At 41.6% G+C, this 15390-nt stretch overlaps 1 protein-coding gene across 1 annotated transcript in view; it reads right to left on the bottom strand.

Annotated features, from left to right (window-relative positions):
* The window catches only part of PLPPR5 (phospholipid phosphatase related 5), a 53149-nt gene extending 38263 nt beyond the window's left edge, over positions 1-14886 (bottom strand). The window contains exon 1 of the mRNA XM_077824691.1: positions 14683-14886. Within this exon, the coding sequence (XP_077680817.1) occupies positions 14683-14886 (204 nt within the window). The remainder of the gene's footprint in view (positions 1-14682) is intronic.
* Between the last annotated feature and the right edge of the window lie 504 nt (positions 14887-15390).

Raw genomic sequence — 15390 nt, 5'->3', positions numbered from 1 at the left:
CGTATAAACATATGGGAAAGGACTTTAATGGTTCATATAAATCAAACAGAAGAGATCCGACAAAAATGTGAGGGTTGCCCATGATCATTTGTAATTATCTTAAAATATTTCCTCAAAATTCTAAGCAATTACTGCATAAGGACAAAATACAACTAGAAATGAATTAAAGACACACTAACATCCCTAATGGAGAAATACTTGATGGCATGGAATTATTAGTCTAATCTCAACTGTAATGTAATTTATCTTCTGTACTTTGAGCATATGCTCAAAGATACTATATCTTGAGCACAAAAGCAGCAGTAAAATTATGAATACCCCAACACTGAAATAAATTACATTATGTATGCAGAAGACAGAAGAAAGAACCCTGAAGAGGGACTGGGATTGCAATCTTTATTGGATGTTTGATACACATAGAAGGAGCCCAGGTGAAATCCTGGCCTCACAGAAGTCAAGAGCAGATCTCCCATTGACTTAAAGTGCACCAGGATTTTACCCCAGAAATCATCAATAGCCAAATCTGAGGCCCAGAAGAGATGCTACAAGTGTGTACCAATCAGCAGGGAGAGGACTAGAAAACAATAATCTAGCAGCCCAAAAATAACAGGTTCAGTGGTAGTGATTAATAAATATAAATACAACAGTGTAAGACCATCGTCTTGCAGTCCTTTTTTCCCTCCACACTTGAAGAGCTATAATTTTACTGTGTCCAATTATTTCTCCTTGAGAATGTTGTTATAATAAATGAGTATATGGAAGTGATGTTTATTAGAGATAAAAATTTAATGAAGGCTCAGAAATGGGAGCAAAGAGTTATTTATAACATGAATATTAGAGATTTTAATGGTTACTTTAACTATGTAACGGTAGTTAGCTAATCCATACAATAAGTCTTTTCATAGTACAGTACATACCAGTAGCATAAACACATTTGGTATTTACTTTAATTTAGGAGTATATGATAAAATAGCATGGCTCAACATCATTTTTTTCCATAGGACAAAGAAACCTAAATGGTGTATCTACACTAGGCTTTTTTGCCAAAAAAAAATCCACACTATTGCTACCACCGCTTTAGCTGTACTGGGTGGTAGATTAGATAGCGCTCCAGATGGCTACTGGTATTATAAGCAACATGTTATCTGACCCAGTTTAGGAGGTCTCCATAATACAATGCTTAAAATGCTAGAGGTCCCAAGTTCCTTCATTATGCCACTGGGTGGAGCAGAACCAGTAGTAGCAACAGTGGGCAATTTTAGCAAACATTTCTAGCATAAAAAAGGCCTTGCAAAAAGAAAATCATGCACTTTACTGCCAAGACAGTGGAGTATAAAACAGCTTTTTCTAGGTATGTGAATTTACAGTAAAAATATTGTAAAGACTATATACTAAGGTGAGCTGAGTAAGTCTTGTTACTTTTCTTCAGTGTTTGTGTATATCTCTATCTACTTCATGAAACAATGCAAGTGGTATTTACCTTTCAAAGAAAATACATTCTGTATTTAGCTGTAAAATAACAGTAATTAGATGTGGTTGAGTATATCAAATGTCTTGAGGAAAAACTCAACAGTTGTATAGAGACTAGTATTTTAATGAAGACCTGAATATATATGTATTAGAATACTAGGGCTTGAAAAGTTGTAAAATGGATGGGCTTCAATGCAGACGTTATTGTGGCTTGTTATTCCTCTCTGTGAAGATAATAAACAGATATTTCGTTAAAATATGTAATTGCTATGTGTGTGTACACAGCATTTAGCCCAATCTCTCATACTTTGGACAGCCAGAGCTCTCATTGGAAAGAGGAGTTTCAGGTGTGCTGGGAATGCAGAGTTGTGCTGCTGAGTGTATATACATGTTCAGTGATATTATGATTTTTTTTCAGGTGTTTAGGTTTCAGGAGTAGTGTTACCATATGCCTGCCACTTTGAATGGTATCAATCACAGAAGATTTATTTCTTTGTTGGCATTCTAGCCTTGTCACTCCTTTTCCATCTGGGTGACTATATGGCTCTTTCATTGTCCTTGGCTTTCACTAATTCCAGAGGACAGATTCCATCAGGCCCAAAATCTGTTTCTCAAGCTTTTTGCTATATTTCCTGATGTGCATTCTGCATCTCCTCCTCCTCCTTAGTCGTCTTGTGCATCACATTCTAATATTACAAACTCATGACTTACATGCAAAAGATGAGACAACTGCCCTCGCCCCCTTGAAGAATTACAAACACATGTAGCTAGAATTATAAACAGTTTTAGCAAATTGTGACCTAACTATGCTGCTGCACAGGGAATTGAGGAACAGGCGGTGTGGAAGGGAAAGCCGCCACAGGCCCACTTCTTTCCCTTCTGCGTATGTGAGTGAGATGTAGCAGGGCAGGAAAGTGGACAGAGCCTTGGCTCCCCCCTTCCTTCCCACACAATGCTCTAATTAACACAGCTGAGCTAATGCATCAGAGGAAGTAACCTGTGCCAGTGCTGAGCCAATGCATCAGAGGAAGTAACCTGTGCCAAATGGTGCAGAGTACTTCCCCCATCCCAGGGAACCAGCAATCAAATTGTGACTCTCAATCTGGTTCCCGGGTAGCTCCTAAAAGCTACAACAAGGATAGCTACTAGCTTCCCCTCATATGGAGCTCAAGGAAAAGCCACAATTTCTTTTTTTTTTTTTCTAGGTTAGAGCTCACTCTGATGGACAAACAAAACCACATTAAACCTTTTAGGGCTGTTTGTGAAAAATTATTCCAGTTACAAAACTGTCCAGATTCCTCCCTGCTCCATCTCTTCTGACTTCAGTGAAGCTACAACAAGGATAAATGAGAAAAATGTTTCCATGATATAACCATACAAGTATGCTGTTTTCTGTCAGGGAAAATGACACTTTACCTACATATTTATATTCAAAAATGTTGTTTTGAAAATTTGTTAGAATATATACTCATTTTTCCTACTAAGGCTTATCCTTTGAATTTTGCAAGCTAGCAATTATTGGACCAACTTCTGTTGGTGAGAGACAAGTTTTTGAGTTTACACAGAGCTCTTCTTCAGGTCTTTGAGCTCTGTATAAGCTTGAAAGCTTGTCTCTCTCTCACCAACAGAAGTTGGTCCAGTAAAAGTTATTGCCTCACCCACCTTGTCTCTCTAATAGCCTGGGACCAACACAGCTACAAGACTGCATACAATCAATGGCATTTTATTCCATTCCATTTAATTGTAATAGTTTCACTTTCACATAAATACATTGTTATTTTTCTCAGCTCCCAGAAGATGATTTGAGGAGTTGGTTTCACCTGAGAACACTGTCTTATTTAGAATGTTCAAGACTTCAATATCATCTAAACCAGGGATCGTCAACCTTTGCCACGCGGCCCATCAGGGAAATCCGCTTGTGGGCCTGGATGGTTTGTCCTCAGGTTCGGCCGATCGCAGTTCCCACTGGCCACGGTTCGCCATTCCAGGCCAATGGGGGCTGCGGGAAGTGGCGTGGGCCAAGGGATGTGCTGACTGCCACTTCCCACAGCCCCCATTGGCCTGTAACGACCAACCGCGGCCAGTGGGAGCTTTGATCGGCCAAACCTGAGGACGCTGCGGGTAAACAAACTGTCCCAGCCTGCCCGCGGATTTCCCCGATGGGCTGCATGCCAAAGATTGATGATCCCTGATCTAAACGATTGCACTAAAGATCAAAAAATTTTTGATTTTAATTTTAATTATGCATACAAACAAAAGAAACAGCTCTCTAATTGCACATAATTAAGTAATAAGGACAGAGTAATAAGCAAATACTCAAGTGTGTTTTCCTGAACTAGGACCTTAGTTGCTATAGCTGTGTAACAGAAATCCTTATTACAAACCAAGACAACTATATATGGAAAAAGTTCCACTTACTGATTCCAACATCACTCTTGAATAAAAAGAGAGACAGGCTACTAGTTGATTAAAGAAAATGTTCAGAAAATTATTCAGAGTTTGAGTGACAATGAAATCATGAGTCAGATTCCTTTAGTGACTGCATGCCACCCACATGCCTAGCACCACCAAAATGGTGTTTGAGAATGTTATGTAGAGAAGGAAGAATAATCAGCAAACCACATTAATGGGCTGATATCAATTCTTGAAAGGTTGTGTATTATGATTTCTATCAAAACTCCCAATTACCTTTTGAGAGAAGGTTTGCATTCATTCTCCCTAACCCCATAAACAAAAAGAAAAAAGTTTACCTGAGTAAGGACCACAGGATTAGGCTCAATATGATCACAGTACAGGTATTGGAGGTTTATGTTGCATATGACCCTGAAATCATATGAAACAGCATGTACATGTGGGATCAGGACCTTATTTTTAAATGTACTCATTCAATTTATCAGACAAGTAGACTAAATGAAATTGAAATAACCAAATCTCAGATATTTTACATAGTGATTTTCAATTGTAGATCTCAAAGTACTTTTCAAAGGAAAACAAGTATCCCCATGTTACAGATGTGGAAATTGAGCCACAGAAAGATGAAATTACTTTCTTAAAGATACACAGCAGGTTAGTGATAGCCAAGAATAGAACTCTGATCTCCTGACTCCTACTCTGATGCCTTACCCACTAGACCATGCCACATCTACATAACTGAATAGTAAAGGCTGGGTTACAAAAAATGTTCACAGATATTATTCATTTTAAAAATAGGACATCACACAGAACTGTTGGGTTTTGGAGAAGTGACCTATTGGCCTCAGCTAGGCTTTTATATGCATCCCCAAAATATATTATTCATTATTTGTATTAGTATTGTTTATGGTGGAAGCATATGTGAAAACTGATGGTGTTCACTGAGAATGTACCCTGTGGGGTTAGTGTGTAAATTCCAAAATTTCAAACATATCACACCTTTTCAATGCAGAACAAGAATAGTAAAAAGCTATGTATAATTCGATTTTGGCTGTCATTTATTACACATCATACGGCCATATAAATCCTCAATCCTGAATTATGTACAATGAATAAAACAGTTACTTAGCATGGTAAGTAGTTTTCACTTTCCATTTTAGATTATAAACAATGTGCCATGTGATTTGGGAATTTATACACAGGATTAGTTGAACTAACAACATTCTCCCTTAACCATAAGTGCATCATTTAAGGACAAACAGGCATTCAGCTGTTGAAAACAGACTCCTGACCCATCCCATAGAATGAAACACATGGCCCAGAGTTGGCTGGCATTCCTAAGCACTGCATGTAGTGAACACAGTGGGCATTATGAATTCCGTTTTTGGTATACATACATATCTTTTGTGGTGTTATGGTGGTTTGGATTCCCAGAAAATGTCAACAGGAGGAGAAAACACACACAACTGAATGACCCCCAATGAAGAAAGGTTAAGGTCCTGATTTACATCCTGTATTTACAGGTTACAACTTCACTGGCCTCTTTGTTTTACCCAGGGGTAAATGAGAGCAGAATGAGATTCTAAAACAGTGTATTTGCCCTGACATCTGTGACAACAATCCAAAAGGTATAACCCTGTCTGGTCAATAAATTAGTACTAAATAACTTCAGATCTGGTGGGATGAACCTTAAGATATCTTGAGAGCAGTAAACTAAAAAAAATAGACGTTTTCGATGCAACTACTCTTTCACACAGAAACTGATGCAGTATAGATTTCCGCTTTGCTTTACCATCAGGCACCAACAAGAAAAATGGAGACTTTATAGAACTCATTTTTCTCACAGGTAAAAACTGACAGCATGTTATACATACAATTTGTGGAAATTAGTTTCTTGTGAAGCATGAGGATGAAGGAAAAAATCTCACACAGAAAAGCTGAGATGGCTGGTTCAAATGGAATCCTGAAAGCATTTTGGGGAAAACCTCTGTGTGAAAATGGAAACATGTTTTGCCCTTATAGAAGACTATAAAGGTGGAAGTACTGTAGAGACATAAGGGCTTGGAGCTGAATAACTAGTCTGGATGAGACAATTGTTAATAGAAAAAACAATTTCAGAAAATGAAATGTAGCAGTCATTCACTGATTTGTTTAAATATTAAATTCAGCATATGGAAGTTAAATTCATATCCCATGGTTGCATTTTGGATTTAAACAGGATATAAAGATGCAGGGGCCCTTCGGGAATGATTTGATTAGCTGGTGAGAAGAGAGCTTTATTGGCTAGCTTTTCATGTCAAGTGTTAATAGCTGTCAAAAGTACCATCAAAGGAGTCACTTGTAAATCAGCTTTAGCTAATCAAAGATGTTTCAGAACTACAAGATAGGTCACATATCAGGAAGGACGATTTTTCTCATTATACACGTGAAAAAAACATTTCCATTTGATGTGAAAGGGTAGATGCAGGGTTTATTTAGGAGCTGGGTATCCAACTATAATGTGAGGAAAAACATTTATTTGTGGAATAGCACGCAGAGGAGTTCAGATATTACAGCGATGGGTGCCAAGTATAAAATCCATCCCGAGAGAACATTCGGACTGATCCAAGCTTTCTTGGATGGTACCTTTAAATGACTTACTGTCTGGAGGACTCTCAGTAATTAATATTTTGCCACACAAAAGATGATCTTACCAGGACATCAGAAATTAGAGACTTATTGCCCTGCTAGAAGGAGCTGTGGGTGTGTATGCCTTCCTGCCCCAATTATCCAATTTCCTTGATTTCTTGTCAGGAGGGATCAAATGAAAGGAGTCTTTCTAGTCTCCTTAGGACTGTACAGAAATCACTAAGTGTATGTCTACTCAGCAACTAGACACCTGTGCCAGCTGACTCGGGCTTGCGGGGATGTTTCATTGCTGTGTAGACTTCCGGGCTTGGGCTAACACCCAAGCTCTAGGACCCTGTGAGGTGGGAGGGTCCCAGAGCTTAAGCTCCAGCGAAAGCTCAGAAGACTACATTGCAATGGATGAGCTCTGCAGCCCAGCTCAGCGAGTACAGGCCAGCAGTGGGTGTCTAGTTGCTGCGTAGACATACCCTTAGACATCTACTTTGGAATCACCATAAAGCAGGTCTGAAGAATATTTCACCAGTGTTTATAAAAAGATCTATGGAGGAGGACATAGCTATAGTTATATAGGTCACATGGCCAAGTGTAATCCTGGAAAGGGTCCAAGGAAGCAGCTCTAACTGAAGCACATAGCACTTACATAGCAGAAAGACTCAAAGGAGGCAATAACATGGTGAATGGTGAATATGAATCCTAACAGAAGGTCCCTGGTGTCTGCATCAAGACAGAACATCAAAGGTGACTTCTGTATTTTTCAAGGAATGAAAAAGATCAGCCTGTCTCAGTTCTGACCAACTTATTGAATATTAAGGTGGCTATCAGGATAAGCCTTGGGAAAAGCTATGAGTTCAGTGTACATGTGCCATGAAACCCAACGCTGTGGACACACTTAAATGTTAAGGGCTTTAGCGCCACGCTCAAAGGCATTAAAGTATCTTAAAAGATCTGTCATCAAGCATTCCTTTTCTTTTGCTTTGATCTTTCCCATGGTGCCAAAGCACACAGAGAAACAAAACCAAATCCACTTGGTACCATGGATGAGCATGGAATGATTGACCATGCCAAAGTGGATGGAGGACTCAGTGTGAAGGTGCTCTGCTTTCTGATTGGGTTGAGAAGTGAGTAATTGATGGAGAAATTTTTTCCTGTGCATGGCACAGTGAATTCACTGAGGGACGTCTCCAGGAAATATTTTGTGGCAGAACTTGAATCCTTTAAGAAGCACCAAGAAGAATAAAACCAAAAGAAAACAAAAATTCTGACACCTCCCCCCCCCCGCCCAAATGTAACAATCCAGCAACTCTTCTTTTTAAAATGCACTACACTAAATTACACAGGACTAAACCTATAACGAAGTGACTAGTGAACTAAAAACTACACTTTTGCAAGAATATTTTGAACACTCTTAAGTGGGTGACACAAGAGCAGTCCCCGGAGCAATAGCACAAGGAATCAATCATAGGTATAAGAAGGAGAATGTATGAGACCTGCAGCAGTTTTGAAAGAGGCATCAGCAGGATGAAAACAATTTTGATAGGATGCCATACGACTCCTGTATCTCCCCCCCACACACAAACACAGTAGTTGTGGCTCTGCACAGAAAATAGGAACTGAGGTGCACATATGCACAGGCCCACAACTTTCAACCAGTCTTAACTAAATGTAGTAGTCCCAGGTCTGATGAACTCAGACAGCGGCAACCTGTAGGGGCAAATGTGCTGAGGAAAGAGCAGAGATCTGTGAAAGCTGTGGTGATACTTTCTCCTTGTTCTCAATGTGGTCTCAGTTCAGGTCTTTGTAAACCGTAAGTGTGTATTAACTTACCCACATGGGCAAGCATACATATGTAATTTGACATAAAGAAAAGTGAAGTTTTACAGTGTTTTTTCCAGATCATAAGAACATAAGAATGGCCATACTGGGTCAGACCAATGGTCTGTATAAGCTGGATAGTCTGTCTTCTGATTGTGGCCAGTGCCAGATGCTTCAGACAGAATGAACAGAACAGGCAATCATCAACTGATCCAACCCCCATCATCCACTCCAAGCTTCTGGCAGTCAGAGGCTAGCGACATCAAGAGCATGGAGTTGTATCCCTGACCATCTTGACTAACAGCCATTGATGGACCTATCCTCCATGGACTGATCTAGTTCTTTTTTGAACCTTATTGTAGTTTGACTTCACAACATCCCCTGGCAAGGAATTCCACAGTTGACTGTGCATTTTGTGTACTTGTTTTTCTTTGTTTTAAATCTGCTGCCTATTAATGTCATTGGGTGACCCTCACGTTCTTGTATTATTTGAAGGAGTAAATAACACTTTCTTATTTACTTTCTCCACACCATTCATGATTTTATAGACCGCTATCATATCCCCTCCTCTGTCATCTCTTTTCCAATCTGAACAGTGCCAGTCTTTTTAATCTCTCTTCATATAGAAGCTGTTCTAGACCCTCAATCACTTTTGTTGCCCTTCTCTGTACCGTTTCCAATTCTAATATATCTTTTTTTATATGGGATGACCAGAGCTGCATGCAGTACACAAAAGTGCGGAATATCATGGATTTCTATAGGGCATTATGATATTTTCTGTCTTATTATCTTATATTGTCTTATAGCAGGGGTGGCCAACCTAAGCCTGAAAAGGAGCCAGAATTTACCAATGTACATTGCCAAAGAGCCACAGTAATACGTCAGCAGCCTCTCATCAGTTTCCCCTGCCCCACTCCCAGCACCTCCCACCTACCGGCAGCCCTGCCCATCAGCACCTCCCCGTCCCACCCAGTCAGCTGTTTTGTGGCATGCAGGAGGCTCTGGGAGGAAGGGGGAGGAGCGAGGACACAGCCGGCTGAGGGAAGGGGTAGGAAGGGATGGAGTGGGGGCAGGGCCTGTGGCAGAGCCAGGGGTTGAGCAGTGAGCACCCCCGGCACATTGGAAAGTTGATGCCTGTAGCTCCAGCCCTGGAGTCGGTGCCTAGACAAGGAGCCGCATATGGCTCCGGAGCCACAGGTTGGCCACCCCTGGTCTTATAGGTTCCGAACATTCTATTAGCTTTTTTGATTGCAGCTGTATATTAAGGGGATATTTTCAGAGAACTATCCACAATGACTCCAATATCTCTTTCTTGAGAGGTAACAGCTAATTTAGAGTGCATCATTTTGTATGTATACTTGGAATTATGTTTTTCAATATGCATTACATATGATGCGGAAGTCCTTGCTCCAAAAGAGCAGTGAGAAGGGAGTTTCTGCATCTAGGTTAGCCCAAACAGTATCTGACTTTGACATCGGTTACTTCTTTAGGTTGCAACAATGCAAAAGTTCATGCAGGCTACCGAAAAAACCAACACAGTGCTCTACATGAAACTCATTTTTTCAATGATATTAAGAGGATTATGCTAAAATACAAATTACTAATTGATTTAGAGGGAAAATATGAATATGCTAGGAATCTGCCTAAACAAATAGAACTGTGAATGTTTTATGCTTATTACTTGGATATAAAAGCAAACAACATTAGCATGAGGTAATTCTTAGTGTTTACACAATGTATTAATGAAAATGTGTCATCTCCTCCTGGTTTATATAAAGCAGTCAGTATACATTATAGTTCCTATCATCCATTGTTTTACACTGATTATTTGCTTAAATAATTTTGTCAAATTCAATCATATGCAATAGTATGTGGATCCACTAAAGTCATTCTTTTGTTCAATTAATCATTTTGACCTTACAAAACACTACTAAGGTCTACCAGAAAGAAATGGAGCAGACCGGATCATTTTGTAGCTTTTGAAAACATGAGCAACTAGATGAGAATTCTACAAATCATTTCCACTGGAAGCTAAAAGATTAGACTGACGTATATTTCTCAAACTACATCTGTCATAACAAATCTAAAAAAGCAACCAGCCTGCTGAGCAAAATCTGGCACTTTGGGAAAAGGTTTAAATAGCACCGAACAGAAAACTTACAATTTCTATGCTTCTTTTTTCATATTTTTAAATAGAATGAATCAAGACCATATTTCTTTTCACCTTTACATTTGACTTCAAGTTATAAAGAAGGTTTTTATAATTTCTCAGGATACAAGTGTCATTCTGGACATTTTTTTCTTCAACCAGGAAAAATAAGGAGTCTCAGCTAAAGCTGCTACTTCATCCTCAACTCACATTAAAAGTCAGGAGGAAAAGCCAAGCCTATGGATTCTACTGACAATCTATTGGATCTTCAGATCCATTGATCTTGACCTCACATCACTGGAGCCATTTAAATTCTTCTACTGAGATCTCATAATTTCAACTTCTTCCACATTTTGCACTGCACTGTATTCTTAGTGTGTTCTAAAAAGATATGACTTAATATCTCCCAGTGTAAACAGTATGCCTGTGTGCAGCTACGTCTTCTTGTATATGTCATGATTTTATATCTAAAGGCATAACTAAAAGTGGGAAACATTTACAAATAATATTGCAATGTACATTGAATAGCATGGAGCCTGATCTCAAAATGACACCTCACACACTTTGCTTTCTTATAGTATGTCCTAATAATATGAAATTCATATCTCCCAGCAAGAAGATCACATAAAACAGGTATAACATTGGAGTCTGAATTTTCCCTAACCCGCAAGCAGGCTGTTAGACTTTACCCCAGGCCTTCCACAGCTGCTGCTCCATTCAATGGGAAGCAATAGCAGCTGCAGCCCCTCCCTCTACATAGGGATTTCTAGTCACTAGATGTGTATAAGCATGGATGATGAGTTGCTTATTATTGAATTGAATAGGTCTTTCATGGAACTTCTCATTAGCAGCAACATGTTCTGTATAATATTAAAATATTATGTAAATCACAGTATATACTATGATAGTTTATGTTGCAACTCATCCAATTCAAAACAAACATACACGTTACATGCTCCTCCATGAACTGACTCTCCCCACTTATGCAGTCTCCAGGAATTAGGGAAGAGAAAAGTCACTGGGAAGCTCACTCATTCCCCCACTTAGCACAGTTGCCCCCAAGTTTGATACACAGAGGCCTTCACTCACACCTATTAAGAGAAGCTCCACCAGCGTAAGACATTATGGCCTAAGGCCCCTCCCTCAAAAAAGCAGCTGTCCTGCCCAACAAATCTGAATCACAGTGGCTCCTTCCCAACACTCCTTAAAGGGCACTTCTCCCATTTCAGTCAGAAATGTTCTTCCATAAAAAGAAAGAACAACCTTCTCCGCAGAAATACCTTAAGCTTCCCTCTGTTGGCTCCCCCCGTGTTCTCCAGCTCATCTGGTACCAAAGTGGGTCAGAGAGCTTTTCCTGATGCCCTCCCATTCTTGGTCAGCGTAAGTGGAAAATAATGTGAATTTAAGGATGAAAACATGTGCTGATCAGAGCTGTTTGGAAAACGGGAGAGAAAACGTTGCAAGAATTTGTGATCCCCCCGTTTTCATCAAAATATTGTTTTTGTCAAAAGTTTCCAACCAGCTCTAGTATTTAGCATTAATAAGAGTAATGTTTGGATTTTGTTTCCTGTTTATAACTTTTCAGGTGGGGGGAGATTTTTTTTTCCCTACACACTTCAAAACATGATATTTATTAAACAGTTTTTCCATATCAAACATTTTAAAAGGTTAATATCTCTATTTGTGGAAACATAACTTCCTGTTCAGCCTACATTTTCAGCTATGCATGCAGAGATTTAGCCATGTGACGTGTTTTAGATCTTCCCTGCATTTCATTTTTAAAGACTGACTAGTTCTCTTGCACACCAGAACTACAAAGGTAGAAAGAAGTGCTTAGTACAGTAGCAAAGACCCAAATTCATCTCTAGGAAAATTCAAACAGTGGAGTTCAACCATGATTTACTCTGGTCAACAGCTTATAAATAGTTCTGGATTTGGAAAGAACAAACAGCTTTACTTCTTCCACAGAAAAGAAACAAGCCAAATCAACAAAGTAAAATAAAAGAGCCCATCCATATTATGCATAATGGGCCTGGAAGTGTGCACTAAAATACATCCCCTGAAAATCCATTGAGTTCAACAGGATTACCCAGGGTGAATCATAGTAGAATTTAGCCTGTGGCCTGCCCAACATATTTTCTTTATTAATTTCATTTAGTGTTTGTTACAGATGCCAGCTTGACATCCCCAAAGGCTGAAGTCTTCTGTTTATCCAAGGGAGAGGTACAGGATAGGCAACTTCCGTGCAAGCTTCCATGCCCTGACCTGCCAATGTGTCTCAAACCCTTTTCTAGAGGGGCCTCTGCTAGGGGAAGAGAGCAATGGTGTAGTGGTAAACAAAGAAATGGGCAAACTAACCTAAATTAAACTCCATATTCCCCAAACGAGAAGTGGGTAAACTCAATTTATCTGTGTTTAACTTCCACAGCACTACCAATTCAATAAGTAGTTTATTGTGTTGAGACTGTCTTTGACAAGGGTGCCAACGAATACCAATTGAGATGGTGTTTGTGATGCAGATATATAACTATTAGAAAATGGATGGAAACCACCCATTTATTTTACCTAAAACACCAAGTGGCTGTCAGACATTAATAATTTTTGGTCACTACCATCTTGGCTATAGCAAATCCTACTATAACCCCAGGAGACATCAAATTGTTGCCAAAGTTTAAAACAAAACACAACAAAACAGACATTTGGGCATTGAAAACAGCAAAAGAATAGTCCAGACATACAAAACGTTTTTTCCTACAACCTAAAAAATGACAGAATTGGTTGTTTTAGTAACACTTGTTAAAATCAAAATGAATCCTGGACTAAAAACCTCCACAACACATACTACCAGAGGGTGCAATTTCAACCCTAGAAAACAAGGACCAAATCCATCATAATTACACCCATCCAACCCCAATGACTTCAATATGAGGACAGAATTTGGCCCTAAGGTTTTGTGTTGGAGGATCTGACACAATCAGAAACATCATGGTGATACAGGGGCATGATGAAATTAGATTTGAGAGATTACTGACAGAATCTAGTTGATGAGAAAGCAATTGTGTTTTAAAGATAACTTGCTGAAGGGGAATATATGTGTAAAATAAATAATTTCAATCTGGAGAGCTCTTTTTCTTGCCTGTCAAGCTCCTTCTGGTCTTTAGTGTTGTGGAAACAACAGCAGCGCGTGCCTGTGTACCCCGCCATCCCAAATGGTTAAATACTCCCCTGGCTGATCCTCTGACTCTTTCCTCCACAGCATGATCAGGGATTATTATATGATGCCAATGTCCCTGTCATCTCACATTACAACTTGTACATTCATCAACTTAAAGGCAGATGTTTTATTATGGTTCCATTTGCATGCTTCTAAACAAAGAAAACCACTGAAATTAACCTTACATAAACCTTATTTACAGAAGCTCACACCAAAGTAACAAGTGCACAGGTTTATTTCCCACCTACCCAGTGCACTAAGGAGAGCACTGTCTACTCCAGTTTGCATATCAACTTACTTTCAGAAAATGAATGCACAGAAATATAGCTTTTGATGACTAGTAGCTGAAATATTGGCTTGTGGACGTTAGCAGCATAGGCTCCCCGAATATAGCCCACTGATCGGTGACTAACCCACATGCTTTGAAAAAAATAAAATCACACACTTTTTTTTTTTTCTTGAAAGGAATCGATTTGTGGTTTCAAACGGAAAGGGGCAGGTTAAGACATCCGTGATAAAAATGAACTTCGGAGCAGTCCCCTGCAGACATTAGGAAATGGCCCCGGGCGTTGGGGATGGGGGGAGGTTGGGGGGCTTTGTTGCCCCTGGTTTCCATTGCCACTGATGGGGTAACTTGCAGCCCAAACACACGGGTATCTGGGAAAGCAGCAGGCCCCTTCCTAGAAGGGACTGAAAGGGAAAGACCCCCCCGGCATTTGTCCCCCCAAGAAATCGGCTCTCTCCTGCTCTCAGCCACGGCAAATGGTGGCTGCTGATTCATACTAACCAAGGAAATACCCCGTTATTCTGATCCTCCGCCAAGCCCTCGCCCTGCACCAAAGCCCGCAGCTGCCTCTCAGCAGGGTCCCCGGGCTCGGAGGGTGCCTTGCCAACCAGTTCACTCACTCGCGGGCGCCGGCTGGGCAGCGCAGCCCAGGGGCCGGAGCGCCGCCTGACTGGAGAAGGGGAGGGGAGGAGAGAAGCGGCTCTTGCTTACCACCAGCACCGGGACCCCTGCGGCCAGCGCGTAGAGGAGCGCCGGGGGCACGGCGCTGCTGTCCTCCGGGCCCGGGTAGGGCTTGCGATAGGAGCCCTCGTAGCAGAAGAAGCCCTGCACGTTGACCGTGAAGGTGTCCGTGTACTCGAAGTAATAAGCCAGCATCACGGTCCCTGCCATGATCACCATCTGGAAGTAAAGCATGCTGGTGAGCGCAGAGGGCACTGGCAGGCACTCCGGCTCCGGCGGCCGCGGCAGCCCCCCTCCCCGGCTGCGCGCTCCGCTCGCTCCCCGGCTGCATCCACCGGGGGAGGAGGCGGCTAGTCCGAGCCAGCAGCGGCGGCGGCGCCCGGGCGCAGGCTGGAGCACATGGGCAGCGCAGGAGGCTGGTTAGTCGCGGGCAGCGGCTCGGCCCATGGGCTAACGCCGGGCAGCTGCACCAGCACGGCCCGGGCACAAGCCCGTGCCCATGGGCTGCTCCTCTCAGGCGGCTGCGCCCGGGCACAGGCTCGTGCACTGGGGGAACAGGCGGCGGCTAGACCCGGGCAGCCGCGCCAGCTCCGTCCGGGCACGTGCAGGGGGAGGCGGGTCCCCTCCCGGGAGCAGCCCCTGGCCGCCGGAGCGGGGAGCCCGGCTGAGAAGCGGATCCGAGGGTTCCCCTCCAGTGGCGCTGGGGCCGCAGCGTTCGAGCCAAGCCCGCCCCCGGGC

Source organism: Eretmochelys imbricata, chromosome 8 (assembly GCF_965152235.1).
Source record: "Eretmochelys imbricata isolate rEreImb1 chromosome 8, rEreImb1.hap1, whole genome shotgun sequence".
Taxonomy (NCBI): domain Eukaryota; kingdom Metazoa; phylum Chordata; order Testudines; family Cheloniidae; genus Eretmochelys; species Eretmochelys imbricata.
This window is presented reverse-complemented; position numbering and strand designations above follow the sequence as displayed.